The sequence below is a fragment of the Scylla paramamosain genome, chromosome 6 (assembly GCF_035594125.1).
Source record: "Scylla paramamosain isolate STU-SP2022 chromosome 6, ASM3559412v1, whole genome shotgun sequence".
In the NCBI taxonomy this organism is placed as follows: Eukaryota; Metazoa; Arthropoda; class Malacostraca; order Decapoda; family Portunidae; genus Scylla; species Scylla paramamosain.
The window spans coordinates 4,520,001-4,537,839 of NC_087156.1; the positions used below are offsets into that span (position 1 = coordinate 4,520,001).

At 37.5% G+C, this 17,839-nt stretch overlaps 2 protein-coding genes across 9 annotated transcripts in view; one reads left to right on the top strand and one right to left on the bottom strand.

The window, feature by feature from the left end:
* Positions 1-5,656, bottom strand: part of LOC135101237 (tyrosine-protein kinase Btk-like) — a 162,723-nt gene extending 157,067 nt beyond the window's left edge. The window contains exons 1-3 of one of the 6 annotated variants that reach the window (XM_064004906.1): positions 5,342-5,656; positions 3,261-3,427; positions 1,316-1,515 (exon numbers count right to left, since the gene is read on the bottom strand). The gene's annotated coding sequence lies outside the window, so the exon portion shown is untranslated. The remainder of the gene's footprint in view (positions 1-1,315; positions 1,516-3,260; positions 3,428-5,341) is intronic. The other 5 variants (XM_064004908.1, XM_064004909.1, XM_064004911.1 and 2 more) reach the window with 5 other exon arrangements.
* Positions 5,657-6,061: 405 nt separating this feature from the next.
* LOC135101238 (mediator of RNA polymerase II transcription subunit 7-like) lies at positions 6,062-17,597 on the top strand. 3 transcript variants are annotated; one of them, XM_064004912.1, is made up of 5 exons: positions 6,062-6,221; positions 7,594-7,709; positions 9,074-9,278; positions 10,244-10,501; positions 16,902-17,597. In XM_064004912.1, the coding sequence occupies exons 3-5, from the start codon at positions 9,081-9,083 to the stop codon at positions 17,115-17,117; spliced, it is 672 nt and encodes a 223-aa protein (XP_063860982.1). In that variant the 5' UTR covers positions 6,062-6,221; positions 7,594-7,709; positions 9,074-9,080; the 3' UTR covers positions 17,118-17,597. The 3 variants fall into 3 exon arrangements, with proteins under 3 accessions (XP_063860982.1, XP_063860984.1, XP_063860983.1); XM_064004913.1 differs by lacking the exon at positions 6,062-6,221 and adding an exon at positions 6,793-6,816; XM_064004914.1 differs by lacking the exon at positions 7,594-7,709 and having other exon boundaries at positions 6,069-6,221.
* The last annotated feature ends 242 nt before the right edge of the window (positions 17,598-17,839 follow it).

Sequence of the window (17,839 nt, forward strand, 5' to 3'; positions counted from 1 at the left end):
CATCATCCACACATGAGTTTTACGATAACTTCAAACATTTCCCAAGAGCATGACAGGGCTCGTGAGGATTGAGAAAGAGAGGAGATTAAATCTGACTTGTGAATGACTGAACATTTTTATTTAAGAATACTTTTAAATGTATTATTGATACACTAAGTTGACAGGTCATGTCTCCCACTTTTTAGGTGTTCATTGGTTACAAGGAAGTGTTTACAGATATGTGTTACTGGATGTAATAATTACTATTCTTATCAAAAAATGGAGGACTTTGAATATGTAAATATACAGCACCACTGTACTGTGCCACTGGCCTGAAAAGAGTCCCTGACTACCTTGACTTTCTGTCCACACGAGCTATTCATCAAACTATTGGATGGAGTTAATAAAACTTCACAGCAAAAATTTAGGAGACATAAAAATGCAACCATAGCTGTTATACTTCCTCAAAATCCAGGCCATATTTTCAACATTTTACAACAGAATTTTTTTTTCTCTCTAATTTAAAAAATATATGCCAAAATAAGTTCTGCCTGGCCTATAAAAATGTTCAACTTACATTTTAGTCTAGTCTAGGAAATATACTTATTTTTAGTACATCAGCATGTCTTTGGCATACAGTTTATGCAATGTACTGTGCATGAAATATACAACAGACAACTGAGAACAGAGGCAATCCTAACCTGAAAGTGAGCTCTAACACGTCATTGTTTATTTCAGTACCATGCCATCACACTACACTGCCTGCGCCTGTCCCCAGGCCTCAATGCCCCTCAGGAATGAAGGTGGATACACTGCATCCAACAAACCATATTTTTGGAGGCAGCTCTAGAATCTTTCCTCTGCTCTGCCAACTCCTAAGTATCAGGCTTGCGACAAAAGCAAGCCCATCTCAACCTGAGAATAACTTCTGCCCTAAAGCTTAAGAGGCAAAATTTTCAGCAACTTTTTTTTTTTTTCCAGCAAAATGCATACTGATGTACTGAAAATTTTTAGGTTTCTAGGACCTTCATGTAAGTTAAACATTTCTGCCTGTTCTTTTTTTTTTTTTTACTAAGAGAAAAGCCTTGTTGTGCAATTGAATAATTTGGCTTGGTTTTCAGAAAAAAAATACACCTTCAGTTATCTCTGAGGAAAATACAGCAATTGTGGTAATCTCCAACATTTTTGTTACTACTAAGTTTATTGACTACATCAGTTGTGTTGATAAACAGGTTCTTACATGAATGTAGGGAAGTCATAGTAATTAGGTGCTCTTTTCAGGCAAATGGCCCAGTGATCTGTGACACATCTGGGCCTCTGCACAGAAGTTACTCACTGAATATTTCCCCAGGTAGAAGTACTGTGACCAATGAGGTTCATCCAAGGTGTAATTGCCAATGTGCAGAAAACTATGGGCTTTATTAGGAAGCTTATTGGGAAGCTAACACTCCCAAAATTTCTCATCATGCATCTGCCAATGACTCCCTTTTGGGAAGAACAACATGACTATAGGCACACAAGAGGCTCCATCTTGCCCTAGGGGAGAACAAATTGTGGTTAACAGTGACCCCATTCAATTAATCATATGCATACAGAAAAAAGAGAGAAGTGATACAAAGTTATAAAAAGAGAAAATCAAGGGAAACAAAGATAATCCTAAAATCTCTGACACTGGAGGCACATGCATGGTATGGATCAAGGAAAGTGTGAGCAGTAGGGAAAGTGTGATAGTTCAATATGTCTGAATCTGTATATATCTATCTGTGACTGCAAGGAGTAAGAGAAGAGAAGAGAAGAGATGAGATGAGGATATTCTAGAATGACTTGAATGAACACCTGAGAACAGTTGAAGAAATAAATGTAAAAGTTACAAGTAGTGAGACAGCAAGAGTATCTAATAGGATAATAAGTACATAATATAAGAAACAAATGAAAATAAGGAGTACCTGGTGGACATACACACATGTAGAAAAAGATATTGTTCCTCTCAAATGCCTTCTAGAAAAAATGACCCACAGGTACACAGAAAGGAGGAATGAGAGTTGAAAACAGAAGAGTTTGATTTGCAACATAGCAGTAGATGACAAATTAAAGAAAGATGTGTTAGATGCCAAGGTAACAGAATGGAAGTTTAAAGAGTTAAATCCTTATCCTGTTGTAGCTAAGATGAAGATAAGGGTGGGATGAAGAATACATCAGGAATGATGGTAGAGTGAAGGTGAGTACAGTGTTGACTTGAGAAAGAATGAACAATGAGTATGGAGAGGAATACGAGATAAAGGTATGCAAGAGACTGAAAGAAGCTTGAGCAACAACTGGAGATGGATCGTGTAGAATTGTTTTAAATACTTAAAAGTACATTATATACTTACAATAGCAGCAGCAGAAGTGGTAGGGTAGAGCATACAAGGTTTGGGAGTAGGAGTAAGGAAAGTGGATGGCAAATAGCTGAGATTAAAAAAAAAACGTCATGCAAAATTGCTGCAAAAAAAAAAAATAATAATAATAAATAAATATATGCCAGAGAAGATTACAGAGTGGAGAAGAACTGATAACAAGTCTTGGAACAGAAAAAAGATGGAGCTAATAAGAGAAGCAAAAAGAAGAACTGAAGTTTGTAAGGAAGTTCAGCAAAAAAGTTCAATAAGAATAAGTTGCTTTGAAAGGAACTTAAGACATAGAATGGAGGAGGGTAGCATGGGCATATTAGAATGAAAAGAGCTCTAATAACTAGCTAGGAGGAAGTGAAAACTGTGTGGATAAAAGTGTTCTGATCAGTTACCTAATGAACGGAAAGACAGGAAGGAAAACACAAATCTAGCACAGATGAGGAAGAGGGTGAAGGGCAAGTGTTTTTGTACAGAGAAATTGGTAGAAAAGAGAAAGAAAAAGCAATAGCCTGGACACAGTATGACAAAGCTGTCACCATAGATAGAATGAATGCAGCAATGTTAAAGTATGGAGATGATGCAGCACTAAACTGTATGCTTCTGATGTGTGTTCTGACATAAAGGCAAGAAGAACCACAAGAAAGCAGAGGTTATACCACTACAAAATAAACACTGCCCTCTCAATTTCTGCACTTGTTTTCTTCCAAAGACATAACACTAAACTCAAAGACTGAAAAACTTGGGATATTGAAAACATTTACAAGTGCATATTTTATCCAGCCACATGGCCTATAACTGTGTGAGTGTCTGTGTTTTGTCCTCACATCTTGTCATGACACAGTGGTGTGGTACCAGCACAAGTAGAACTATGTGAGTGTGCTTTGTCCTCACCTCCGTCGTGAAACAGTTGTGCAGCGGTGTAGCAGTGTACAGCACAGATGATTTTAGTCTGAGAGTGATTCAGCCATCAAAACCAGATAGTAGAAATTCCAGAAGACTTAAGAACAAAGGCATGTTCGTTTGTGCTATGTTTTGGTAGGTGTCTACTGTCTCTTCCACTGATATAAAGGCAAAGGTTGTAGGAATTAGTACAATATTTATAACGAGATAAGTTTGCAATAAGCATGAAACATATACCCAGTATTTTCCAACTCGGAAACAAGACTAAAAACAATTTTCTCACTAAAAATTGGAGAAATATAGGTACATAGGCTTTCAAGGACTTTTTCCAAATCACCTAAATTAAACTAAAAAAGTGTTAAATAATTCAGAAGATCAGAATTCTTCTTTTTTTCATATAAGAGGGGCAATGGCAAAGGTCAACAAAAAAAATTAAAAAAAAAAACAAGGCCCACTAGAATGCCAGTCCCAATTCAAAAAAATTATGAACCAAATTTCATCAAACTTAAATATTAATATAAAAAGCAAGCACATACAAATAGTATATCAAAATTTCAAAGCCATGAGTCTTTGAATCTTTTCTTAGATATCATGATTATACACAGCAGCACAGCAGTATTCCTCATTATTTTTTCTCTTTTGTAATATTTCAGTATCAAATTCTTTTTAACATTTTGTAAACATCATAATAGTTATAAAATGCAACTACATTGAAAAGAGAGAGAGAGAGAGAGAGAGAGAGAGAGAGAGAGAGAGAGAGAGAGAGAGAGAGAGAGAGAGAGAGAGAGAGAGAGAGAGAGAGAGAGAGAGAGAGAGAGAGAGAGGAGTTAGGAAATATTTTCATTATATACGGCTGTTTAAGGTGTCAGTGCCAACTATGTCAAAACCAAATCCCTATTTAAATCTATCCTAACATTACATAATACAAGATAACCTGACCTAATCCAGCCTGCCATACCATAATGATCTACCAAATAAGCATTACAACCCACAACTAAATTTATTCACCCTGTAACTGCTGACAACTTCTATTAGTCATGTAACTGCAGAATACTTCTATTTGCCCTGCAACTGCTGACTACCACTATTTATCTTATAATTGTTGACTACTTCTATTTACCCTATAACTGACAACTATTTTTATTCACCCTATAACTGCTGACAACTTCTATTTATCATGTAACTGCAGAGTACTTCTATTTGCCCTGTAACTACTGACTACTACTATTTATCCTATAACTGTTGACTACTTCTATTTACCCTGTAACTGACAACTATTTTTATTCACCCTGTAACTACTACTTATATTTACTCTGTAGCTACTGACTACTTCTATTTACCCTACAAATGCTGGCTACTTTTATTTACCCTGTAACTGCTGACTGACTTGCTATTTCACTTAGTAAACCTAAGCAATTTTTCGGGGTCAAATAAGATTACAGGCAATAAAAGGTTTTCAGTTCCTCCTTCTACTGTCAGCTGTGTCTCAAAATATACATTTTTTTTTTACTCCTGAAGATTGATCTACAAGAGTCAAAGAGGGAAGAGAACAGAACAAGTTTATGATGACAAGAGAAAATAATCATTGACAGAGACAAAAGGTTTCCTGTCAAACAATAGGTGAATGGAATGGATTAAGTCCTTTTTACCTCTCAGAACTGGTGTGGGCAAACAATATACATGATCATGGGTAGGCTTACAGATTCATTTATATTTCTGGGTTCTACACAAAGAAAAGATAATATTGAAATAACTGCGTTTTCATTTAAGGACGAGGTTAGGTTTGATTTAGATTAATTTACTTCACCAGTTTCAATGTTGATCCTTTCATTGTGTAGATCACGACTTAAAACTGTAATATTTTGCCCAGAAATAAAACACTCTGGAAATTAGTACACTAAGGTAATTCCCATAATCTCCTAAAGAAATTATTATCTGCTAGAAAACAGGAAAAAAAATTAATATAAGAGATGGTATCAATAAGTGCTTTCATCAATACAATAATAATGCAAATAAGTAAATACGTATTAACAACACAGCCATTCACGATCATGACAAATTAAATTCCTTACCACCATGGTCCTCTGAGGTGAAAATATCCAATTACGAGCCAATATCTGTCGACAACCTGTTGAGTGGAATCTGTGTCAGCCGCTCGTGTGTGTCATCCCGCCTCGCTCCCTGCACCCTAACACTGCCCGACACCCACACTGCACGCACTTAATATCGTACTGCCTCACCCTTCTTATGCTCACTCAGAGTTTAAAATCAGCATTGGAGGAACCGTCTGTTATCAGGTTAATTTCATTCCCCTTGCCGATTACTTATGTCCACCTCTACACCGCCTTACATCTCAACCCGGCACTGGCGAGACTAAGGGATATGCACCCCCTGGGCCGAGCCGTCCTCCTTACCCTATTCCTTATTTCACTAGTCCTTTCCACCAAATTCTGTTTATTTCAACACCCATCATCTTAACAGGGGAACCCAAATTCAAACTGTCCTAGAGAGAAATAATACATTTTGAATTACTAGAGAAAATAGACATGTCGCTAACTAACACTAAAGTATTCTTATTAATCTTTGTTCTACTGATACCCTCCACTAAACTCAGCTTATGAAGATAACAATCGGCTCGTCAAATATACCTAAATTTAATAATTGCAGCAAATAAGCATTTACTTTGAGCTAAGGGATAAAATAATGGCTATGCAAGCGACAATATACCGTTGTCTCGGTTACTTTTGCCTAACGTATAGACGAAGAAATTTTTCGGCAGCGATACTCATAACAAAGATCAGATTCTATCCTGTCCTCTGTTGCATGGCTGCTGGAATTTATATATAAAATCCCGGATTCTCATACACATAAACGCTTCTATCACTTTGTTAATCTTATAGTGCACAAGTAAACACAGTCAGGCTGAGGAACCAAATGGAACAGAGAGCTCAGGTAAGAATATTTAAGGCACCAAAAGGAAAAATAGGGCACTATGGACACAATGTCTTGCAGGAAAACAGCCATCAAATCGAATAGCCTCGAAAACACTGCTGTACGTGAATCGAGGATGTAGTGTCCAAAATTAACACTATGCAAGAGTGAAGGACGTAATCTGATTGATCTGATAAAAAATTGGTGAATGTGAGATAAGGAAAAGACCATCAGCATATTTTTTTCAACAGTAATATATATATATATATATATATATATATATATATATATATATATATATATATATATATATATATATATATATATATATATATATATATAATTTCGAACATTGATTCATTTAGATAATCATAATTTTGCCATTTTAAAGCTTTACATTATGAAATCTGTCGCAGATTAGCCTCTACTCGTAAAACATAGAGAGATTAATTAACTAGATGAAATGGGATTTGGTCAATATTAATTGTATGATATTACTCCATTCCACTTGTTTTCATTTAATTTCTCCTACTCACCTTTGTAGCCCCAGAGAATGTTGAGGACTGGCTGGCTGTAATGCAATGACTCACTTGAACATTTTCTTCTGATTTATTGTGTAAGTTGTTTCTTATCAAACCCCAGACAGCTGGGTCTGATTGATAGTGTACACAGTATTTTCTGTAGACCTAACCTAACTTTAGGGCACTAATCTTGTGGGATTGGGGCACTAACTGAATGGTACTTCCTTGGAGAGCCTTTCCATAGTTATATATGTGGTAATTGTTGAGAGTCCTGTGGTGTCTTGTAGACTTCAAGATAGCTGAGATTCCTTAGCAAGGTACTGTTTTGTTTGTTTTTTCCACAAGGTTAAGAAGATATTAGCTTTACAAGCCATGAAATTTGTGAATATTTAGAAAACTGCAAGACAAGACATATCAAGGCAAAATTATTTTATTCTGATAGACCAGTGTGTTTTTAATTAATATAATCACTTAACATAGCCTAAACATACTTAACCTAACCTTACCTAACAGAAACTAGCAGAATCCTGAGACTGCCCATCACAGAATCTGTAGGGATGGAATTTCTCAGGCTTGTGACACTTGAGCCTCTGATGTTGTCAAAGCGAAATGGATTTGAAATCCATAGCCATAGGCATATGATATATGTTGTCCCTTTCATAACAAAAATAGAAAAGTGTGAGCTTTCTTCTTTATTACCAAGGCATCATTTAGATCTCACAACACATTCATTTCTTGTTGCATTCTCACTGTAACAATATCAAGTATAGCATCCTCTTCTATTTAGTTTCCTAGGATTCTCATAATTCATGATGCATACTCTTCCATTTAGATAAACCTTTCAAGTATTGATAATGATTCCTTTCTTTCAGTACAAGTTCTGACAGCTACAGGTCCAAACACCTTGGAGCATTGGAATTTGATACCAAATTACATAACTGCATGGATGCTTAACTAGAAGAGATCTCTATATTTGCATATATTACAGGTTAGTGAAAGAGACAGCATATTTGTTATGTTTTTCATTCATGATAGATCTGGACTTTATCCAAGGCTTTTTATCTTTTCTTTTTCCTTATATATATATATATATATATATATATATATATATATATATATATATATATATATATATATATATATATATATATATATATATATATGTGTGTGTGTGTGTGTGTGTGTGTGTGTGTGTGTGTGTGTGTGTGTGTGTGTGTGTGTGTGTGTGTGTGTGTGTGTGTGTGTGTGTGTGTGTGTATATATATATATATATATATATATATATATATATATATATATATATATATATATATATATATATATATATATATATATATATATATATATATATACTTATTTAATCTTAACCAAAGTAGTAAATCCCAACTTTAATTAGACAGTTACTAAATAAAGCCATGTTGAATGCTTCACACAGGATAATCATTCATGGTGAATGGAAGTAAACAAACTTAAATGATGCCTCAAATAACTAAATTGACTTACCTGAGAGGTGTGCAAAGTGTGAACAAAATAGACAATGAAAGCGTCTGTTTTAGTTTTGGTTAAATGAGTAAGGGCGAAGAAATGAAGTTTGGAGTGATGGAGATGATGAAATGTAGCAATGAGATGGTGTTGAGTTTCCTTTAGCAAGTAAGGGAGAAGAAATTAAGTTTGGATTGATGGAAGTGGTGAAATGTAGCACTGAGATGATTTCACCATCTGAAAAGAATGAATGAATATGTCATGTGACAAGAAGATTATAGAAGAATAAGATTTGCTTTTAGCATACATTATTCTTAGCACAAGTTGTTGTTGATATAACCATGACATAAATCCTTGGTATCTGCACTTGTGGTCACATCCATCTCAGTATTTTTCCTAATTCTTCTCATGAGGCAGTTGGGTTCTGCCCTGAGGAACCCTGTTGTGGTTATCACCTTGGGAGTGGTCTTTAGAACTGGCATCATAAATAGATCACTAGATTGAAAAGATATTGGTATATATGAAAAATTGGGGTTCTGAAATATACAAGGATGAAGTGCACTGACAAGAATAAGTGCATTTTTCAGATGCATCATCAAAAGAACTCCATTTTAATTTACACTTATCAGTATTTAAGATAAATTTTTCATGTATCAGTGAGAAAGAAAGTTTAAGTTTAAATTGAAATACATATGTTACTTAATATAAAAGTCCAGTTAAACAGACCAGACTTACTGTATGAAGGAAGCTTGGCTGATAATTTGGATTAGAAAGTGTGCACAGTGTTATTGGTCATTTGTATGTTGTGTGTGTCAAATAAATATTATGCAAGTGTTTTACTTACTGCTGATCAAGTTTCTTATTTTGCAGAAGCTTTATGATGGCACTTCCTTCTGAAACATCTCCTACCTCCACCTGGCCTCTACCTCCTTCACAGTACATCAACCAGTATACTGATGAAATCATACGAAGGGGTAGGGCTCCAAAGCCACCCTTGCCTATCCATAATGATTACACAATGTTTGGTGTTCCCTTCAATGCTGATGATGTAATCATTAGGCCTCTTGAGTCTCAGGTTAGTTGTTTCATTCATGCCTTTTGTATAGATGTAGATAGATATTTTACATAAGTAAGACCTTCAAGAAAAGTAAGTACTTAAAGCATGGCTCTTAGATCCTAACATTCTTATGAGGATATCTAGAGCTCTGTTTTCAAAGAGAAATAGTGTATGATGGCAGAATTTTGTCCCTCAAGAACACTGCAGACCTTGATATATGCCATGTTCTTTCTTTACTGTCATATTTGCTTCCTATAATGTAAAAAACTCGTCTTCTCAGTTTTATTCATCATAGTTGGATTAATCATGAAGAATGCATTTAAAACAGGAGGCTCAGATTATGACCAAGACAGTAATAATTTAGGTACAAAGAGACAGTGAGATAGCATTGTCTAGTTGGAGGCATGGTGGCTGCTGACAGGAAGTCTTTGATTGTTAGAAGTACATACTATTGATGGGGAAAACAGGTCAGTATGAAGCTGCTTTTTTCCTCTCTCCAGTTACAAATACTTAAGCTGTTGGTATCACTCTTTATACTATAGGAGGTAAGATGATTTGAAGTATTAAATATTGTACCTATGCATGTAAAATCAATTGGACATTTATCTCACATTTTCAGAGCTACACTCAGTAAGCTTAAAGATTCTCTCTCTCTCTCTCTCTCTCTCTCTCTCTCTCTCTCTCTCTCTCTCTCTCTCTCTCTCTCTCTCTCTCTCTCTCTCTCTCTCTCTCTCTCTCTCTCTCTCTCTCTCTCTCTCAAAATTCAAAGCTTCCTTGTTGCATGTGAATATGAGTAGGGGTCCAGTTGGGTCAGTAGATTGACCTGATATTAAATGCAAGGTTTTACTAAACTTGGAGAGTTATTTTTCCATGAGTGCAACATATATCAGAATTTATGCATAACTAATAGCGAATTCTTGATGCAAAATATGATTAAGCATGACATGCAGAATGCCTTGTCTGACATGATTCTTGTTTTGCAGTCCATCCGTCGCCTTTATCCTCAAAACTTCGACCATCGAAGAGAATTAAAAAAACTCAATCACTCAATTCTGGTGAACTTTCTAGACCTCTTGGACATTCTCATCAAATGTCCAGACTCTACAAAGCGTACAGACAAGATTGAAGATATCAACATTCTCTTTATCAATATGCACCACCTAATAAATGAATTCCGACCCCACCAAGCACGAGAAACTGTAAGAGTCATGCTGGAAATGCAGAAGCGACAAAGACATCAGGTATGTTACATAGTACACATGAAGCAAATTTTAGCTGAACAGTCAGAGATTAGAGTAGTTTCAAAAATTTCAGTTATACCTTACCTGGTGAATTTTAAGATTTGTTTAATTTCTTCTCTTGCAGACATTAATTTTCTCAAGATCACATAAAACTCCCTAATCCTCATGTATAGTCTCATCCCACAGTGAAGAATGGCTTAAGGTTGAGCCATACTTGTCAGGTAGCAGACTCTGTACTCTGTGATAAGACTTGTTTTTATTTGAACTCATAGCTTTCCCACTCAAAGGGAGAACATTCAATGCCCACAACTGGCTTCAGAGGTGCCCAAACAAACTATGTTTCAAGTAAAACATTATGGGGATATACATATCACTGAGACACCGAGACAAGACTACCACCCAGGCAAGTGCTCTGTATAGTTGGACTTGTCCCCAGGTGAGCTGAGTTTGGTGCCAGATGCCACTCATCTACAAAAAACAACCACATTTGAATTCCTATCACCTCAACAAGAATAGACAGGGATGGGCAGATTCCCAGTCCAGCATCCCTCTTGGGTAGGACATGTAGAAAAAAAGAAATAGCACAAAAGATTACATATGGTATTTTAGAAGACACCCATCCTCACTTCTATAGGAGACCAGCCACCACCACTTTTTTCTACCCAAGAGTGGTGGTAGGCTGGGAATGTATGTATCTTTGTCCATTTTCATATCTTTTAAGTGGAGATGGGAATTTAAAAGTGCTTTCTGAATTTGCCTATTACAGGCAGGAAGCTGAATTCTGTGAATAAGTAACAACTGCAGCTGTGAATAGTCCAGCTATGGATTAGTCTTGCTATGGGAAGCATTCAGAGCTGCCTGTTTAAGAGGGCCACTGGCCAGGAGAAAAAAAATAAATAGATAGGAATAAAAAAAGGGCCCACTTTTTTTTTGTTATTTTTTTCCCTCTCTTATGTAGGAGGGACACCAGCCAAGGACAACAAAAATCCAATAAAAAAAGGCCCACTGAGATGCCAATCCTCGATTAGGGTCCAAAGCAGTAGTAAAAAATTGAAGGATAAGTGTCTTGAAACCTCCCTCGTGAAGGAGTTCAAGTCATAGGAAGGTGGAAAGCAGCCAGTGAGTTTCAGAGTTTACCAGAGATAGGGATGAATGGTTAACTCTTGCATTAGAGAGATGGAGAGCATAGGAGTGAGAGAAAGAATAAATTCTTGTGAAGCAAGGTCATGGGAGGAGGGGAGGCATGCAGTTAACATGAAAATAGTGGTAGAAGATAGCAAGAGATGTAACATTGCAGTGATGGAAAAAGAGAGGCTGAAGGAGAGAAGTTGATAAGATGAAAAGCTTTTTGATCCCACCCTGTCTAGAAGAGCAGTATGAGTGAAACCCCCCAGACATGTGAAGCACTCTCCGTACATGGATGGATAAGGCCCCTGTACAGAGTTAGCAGCTGGAAGGGTGAGAAAAACTGGCAGAGACATCTGAGAATGCTTAACTTCATAGAAGCTGTTTTAGCTAGAGTTGAGATGTGAAGTCTCCAGTGTAGATTATAAGTAAAGGACAGACCAAGGATGTACAGTGTAGAATAGGGGGGCAGTTGAGTGTCATTAAAGAAGAGAGGATGGTTGTCTGTAAGGTTGTGTCGAGTTTATAGATGGAGGAATTGAGTTTTTGAGGCTTTGAACAATACTAAGTTTGCTCTGCCCCAGTCAGAAGTTTTGGAGAGATCAGAAGTCAGCCATTCTGTGGGTTCCCTGTATGAACTGTGATGTCATCAGCATAGGAGTGGATGAGACAAGTAGTTTGGTTTAGAAGATCATATATGAATAATAGAGAGTGGTTGACAGGACAGAACCTTGAGGAACACCACTGTTAATAGATTTAGAAGAAGAACAGTAACTGTCTACCACAGCAGCAATAGAATGGTCAGAAAGGAAACTTGAGATAAAGAAACAGAGAGAAGGGTAGAAGCTATGGGAGGGTAGTTTGGAAATCAAGGCTTTGTGCTAGACTCTATCAAAAGCTTTTGATATGTCCAAGTCATCACCAAAAGTTTCACCAAAATCTCTAAAAAAGACTCAGTAAGGAAAGCCAGAAGATCACCAGTAGTGCAGTTGTGACAAAACCCATACTGGTGATCATATAGAAGGTTGTAAAGTGATAGATGTTTAAGGATCATCCTGATGAGGATAGATTCAAAAACTTTAGATAAGCAGGAAATTAAAGCAACAGGATGGTAGTTTGAGGGATTAGAACAGTCACCCTTTTCAGGAACAGTCAGAATGTAGGCAAACTTCCAGCAAGAGGGGAAGGTAGATGTTGATAGAGTTGGAAGAGTTTGACTAGGCAAGGCATAGGCACATAGGCACAGTTTCGGAGAACAATAGGAGGGACCCCATCAGGTCCATAAGCCTTTCGAGGGTTTAGGGCAGCAATGACATGGAAAACATCACTGCAAAGAATTTTATTAGGTAGCATGAAATAGTCAGAGAGTGGAGGAGAGGGAGGAACAAGCCCTGAATCATCCAAAGTAGAGGTTTTAGCAAAGGTTTGAGTGAAAAGTTCAGCTTTAGAGATAGATGTGATAGCAGTGGTGCCATCTGGTTGAAATAAAGGAGGGAAAAAAGAAGAAGCAAAGTTACTGGAGATGTTTTTGGCTAGGTGCCAGAAGTCACAAGGGGAGTTAGATCTTGAAAGATTTTCACACTTTCCATTAATGAAGGCTGGTTGGAGAACAGACATGGCATGTTTTGAAAGTTAAGTAGTCAAAGAATTTCTTACAGTCAGAGGAGTTAGGTAAAAGGTATACAGCACAGATAAATTTAGTTTGAGAGTGACTCTGTAGTCATAACCAGATGGTGGAAAACTCGCAAGATTTAATAGCGAGGGCATGAGAGCAGATTAAGTCGTTGCGCACATAAATGCAACATCCAGCTTTGGATTAAAAATGAGTTTAGAGAAAGTAGGAGGGAACAGAAAAGGGGCTACTGTTAGTTGTCTCAGACACCTGTGTTTCACTGTAGAAAAGAAGAGGTTTAGTAGAGGGGAGATGGTGCCAGTCCCTAATTGAAAGGGCCAAATTAATTATCCAAATTGGAGGATAAGTGTCTTGAAACCTCCTCCTGGAAGAGTTCAAGTCATAGGAAGAGCTAAATACAATGGTCTGGTAAATCTAAATTGGTGAGTGTGGCATATAATCCTCCCGGTGCAGTGGTGTCGCCTCTATAACTGTCAAACTGATCTCTGTTCCACCCACCCATGCCGTTTCTTGGGAGATGATAATTTGGTCAACTCATATTCCCTTCATTATGCTTGAATGCATGTTTTATCTAATGTTCATTCACTGACTTGTGTTGCTGCTATTGTCTGAAATCCAACTTTTGAAATACCATTAAGAACTCCTTCATTTTCCTTCTCTCTTTGAAAATACTGATTTACTTTATCATGATATCCTTTGCTTGACTTTATATATGTGAGGTATGGTTCACACAGGGAAGCCACAGAATGCCTGACTTCTGATCTCTCTAAAATTTTGATTGGGGCAAAGCAAACTTGGTATCGTGCAATCCCTTAAAAACTCTATTCCTCCGTCTATCAGCTCAACACAACCTTCCAGACAACTATCTCCTCTTTTTCAATGACACTCAACTGTCCCATATTCTACACTGAAAATCCTTGGTCTGTCCTTTTCTTATAATCTAAACTGGAAACTTCATATCTCATCTCTAGCTAAAACAACTTCTATGAAGTTAGGCATTATGAGACGTCTCTGCCAGTTTTTCTCACCCTTCCAGGTGTTAACTCTGAACAGGGGACTTATCTGTCCATGTATGGAGTATGCTTCACATGTCTGGGGGGGTTCCACTCATACTGCTCTTTTAGACAGGGTGGAATGAAAAGCTTTTCATCTCAACAATTCCTCTCCTCTAACTGACTGTCTTCAGCCTCTTTCTCATCGCCGCAATGTTTGCATCTCTTGCTATCCTCTACCGCTATTTTCATGCTAACTGCTGCTCTGATCTTGCTAACTGCATGGCTCCCCTTCCTCCTGCAGCCTAGCTGCACAAGACTTTCTTCTTTCTCTCACCCCTATTCTGTCCTCCTCTCTAATGCCAGAGTTAACCAGTATTCTCAAGATTCATCTCTTTCTCTGGTAAACTCTGGAACTCCTTGTCTGCTTCTATATTTCCTTCAAGAGGGATATTTCAAGACACTTATTCTTCAATTTTTTACTATCACTCTGGACCCCATTCGAGGACCAGCATCTCAGTGTGTTTCTCTCTCTCTCTCTCTCTCTCTCTCTCTCTCTCTCTCTCTCTCTCTCTCTCTCTCTCTCTCTCTCTCTCTCTCTCTCTCTCTCTCTCTCTCTCTCTCTCTCTCTCTCTCTCTCTCTCTCTCTCTCTCTCTCTCTCTCTCTCTCTCCTCTCTCTCTCTCTCTCTCTCTCTCCTCTCTCTCTCTCCTCTCTCTCTCTCTCTCTCTCTCTCTCTCTCTCTCTCTCTCTCTCCCTTTGGCTGGCATCCCTGCTACATAAAGAAAAAAAGATCTGTGTGGTGCAAATGCAATGACCTGACTTTGTGTGGTGTGGGTGTGGGTGGAGCATTGTGGTGACAGCTGCATCTCACTCAACCTGGCTGTCCCTGGCAGCACTGCACAAGCAGGGTGTGTCACATCTTACATTAAGTTCTTTATATTCACAAACAAAAATGGATTATTCATAAAAAAAATTATATCTCTATGATCAAATATAAGAATACAGAGTATATGATTTATTGACAGATAAAGAACAGTGTACTGACTCTGGGTGGTTCAGCAGAGGCAGCTACAGCAAGTCTTGAAAATTATACATCAAACACACCAGTTTAGATTTGCCAGACCATAGGCTTGTTTTAGAACCAGAGGATTTGTATATGTCCATAATGTTTCCTTCAGCAAAAATCCTTGGTTTATTTGAGCAACTTTGATATTTGTTATGGATAATGGTAAAATTCCTAACACCCTTCTCATGGCAGACCTAGATGTGGGTTGCTGTGGTGTGAGATGGTTGCTGGTTTGAAAACTACTGACTTTACTTCTAGGACATTGAGATGTCTCAGCCAAACCAGCCATTGAGGACCAGTTGTTGCTAACATAACTGCAACATAGATCTCTGTTAACTAGATTTGGTGTGGTCTCATGAGTTCCTTTCCTCCAAAAGACTTTATATATATATATATATATATATATATATATATATATATATATATATATATATATATATATATATATATATATATATATATATATATATATATATATAAGAGGGGTACTGGCCAGAGGCAACAAAAATTAAGGGATAAAATGCCCTATGAAGTGCCAGTCCCCATACTGAGGTCAAAAACAATAGTACAAAATTGGAGGATAAGCGTCTTGAAACCTCCCTGTTGAAACAGTTCAAACCATAAGAGGGAGGAAATACAGAAGTAGACAGGGAGTTTCAGAGTTTACCAGAAAAAGCTATGAATGATTGAGAAGACTGGTTAACTCTTGCTCTTGCATTAGAGAAATGGGCAGAATAGAAGTGAGAGATATAAGAAGTCTTGTGTAGTAAGGCTTTGGGAGGAGGGGAGGTATGCAATCAGCAAGATCAGAATAGCAGTTAGCATGAAAGTAATGGTAGAAGATAGCAAGAGATTCAACATTGCAGAGATGAGAGAGAGACTGAAGACAGTCTGAGGCTGGTGTAGGAGTTGCCATGTTAAATTTTGAATTTTGAGTGAAGAGTGTGCATGTATTAGGTACATGTAAAGTTGTGTGAAGGAAGAGAGTTGTCTTTAGAAAGCAGGCTACAACTGCCCTATTGTGTTGTGAGACACAAAGAGAAACATTCATTGAGGTCATAGCTGGGTTAGTGAAGTTCACAGCACCCCCTGATCTGGTATGAAACCATTCCAGTGGTTGAGACCTCACAGGGAGTAATTATCATTTCACCAGGTGTCTACTGCCTCCTCTGACTGTCTTGATTCCCTCACTCACCAAGGTAATGGTAACTACATGCCTTCCCCCTTCCCACAGCCTTGTTGCACAAGACTTTCTTCTTACTCTCATCCCTATTCTGTCTATGTTCCTAGTGCAAGAGTTAGCACTCTTTCATTTATTTTATGGGTAATCTCTGGAACTGTTTGTTTCTGTATTTAGGGGAACAGCTCTCTCTCTCTCTCTCTCTCTCTCTCTCTCTCTCTCTCTCTCTCTCTCTCTCTCTCTCTCTCTCTCTCTCTCTCTCTCTCTCTCTCTCTCTCTCTCTCTCTCTCTCTCTCTCTCTCTCTCTCTCTCTCTCTCTCTCTCTCTCTCTCTCTCCCAACACCTGCAATAAAATAAATAAACTGTAAGATCCCATCTCTTCATATTATTCTCATTTTTCAGGTTGCAGAACGATTAGAGCGGCAAGAAGATGAAGTCAGTAGACTTGTTAGGGAAGCTCTTGCCTCCTTGCCTGACAATCTTGACTCTGATTCAAAACTACTTGTGCCTTCCCCTGAGGAGCTCCAACTGAGGCCAAAAAATGATGCAAGCAACAATGCTGAAGATAAGTGTTCCAGTCTAGATAGACTTATGTGCAATATTGTGGATGCATTATAGAGGTAATGATATTTTATATACAGAAACAGTGATGTAATATATAAATATATATATTGCTATGTTATGATATTACTGTGTTCCATAATTCCATTATGGCAAAATCGTCCTTTTTGGGAAAATTAATTTTCTGAAGATGTGTATTTGTTCATAATGTTTATGACTCAGAAGTGCATTTTGTAACTTTGTATGACTGTATAGGTAAGTAATAATAGTACCATTAATGGAATGACATCCAGAAAATATACAGTTTTATTTTCTTAAAACTGTTTGATAATATTGTGGGAAAAGAAACATTTCATGAGACATTAATTTACACTGCATAATGCAGTATTATCACTGGATATGTATGTTTGGTTTCTGAAACACACACACACACACACACACACACACACACACACACACACACACACACACACACACACACACACACACACACACACACACACACACACACACACACACACACACACACACACACACCTACCTGAAGCCTAATTCTTTCTTGAAGTTCTTTCCAAGAAGGATGGCCACAAGAGAGAAATTATAATGTATACTATACTATATACATGCATGTACACATTTAAAACCTAGAGCTTCAGACAACATAACCATAATTGTCATAGGCTGAGCTGATGTGGAAGCCATGTCTCCTCCCACCTCCCCCATGCCCGTCAGTGGGACAGCTGATTGGTGCACTTATAATGGAGTTGCCAATGCCTCTA

Excerpts from the sequence above, each read along its gene's own strand:
- LOC135101238 (XM_064004912.1), top strand. The coding sequence starts at position 9,081 with ATGATGGCACTTCCTTCTGAAACATCTCCTACCTCCACCTGGCCTCTA. Across the intron at positions 9,279-10,243 it reads TTAGGCCTCTTGAGTCTCAG|TCCATCCGTCGCCTTTATCC; the intron begins GTTAGTTGTTTC and ends CTTGTTTTGCAG. Across the intron at positions 10,502-16,901 it reads AGAAGCGACAAAGACATCAG|GTTGCAGAACGATTAGAGCG; the intron begins GTATGTTACATA and ends CTCATTTTTCAG.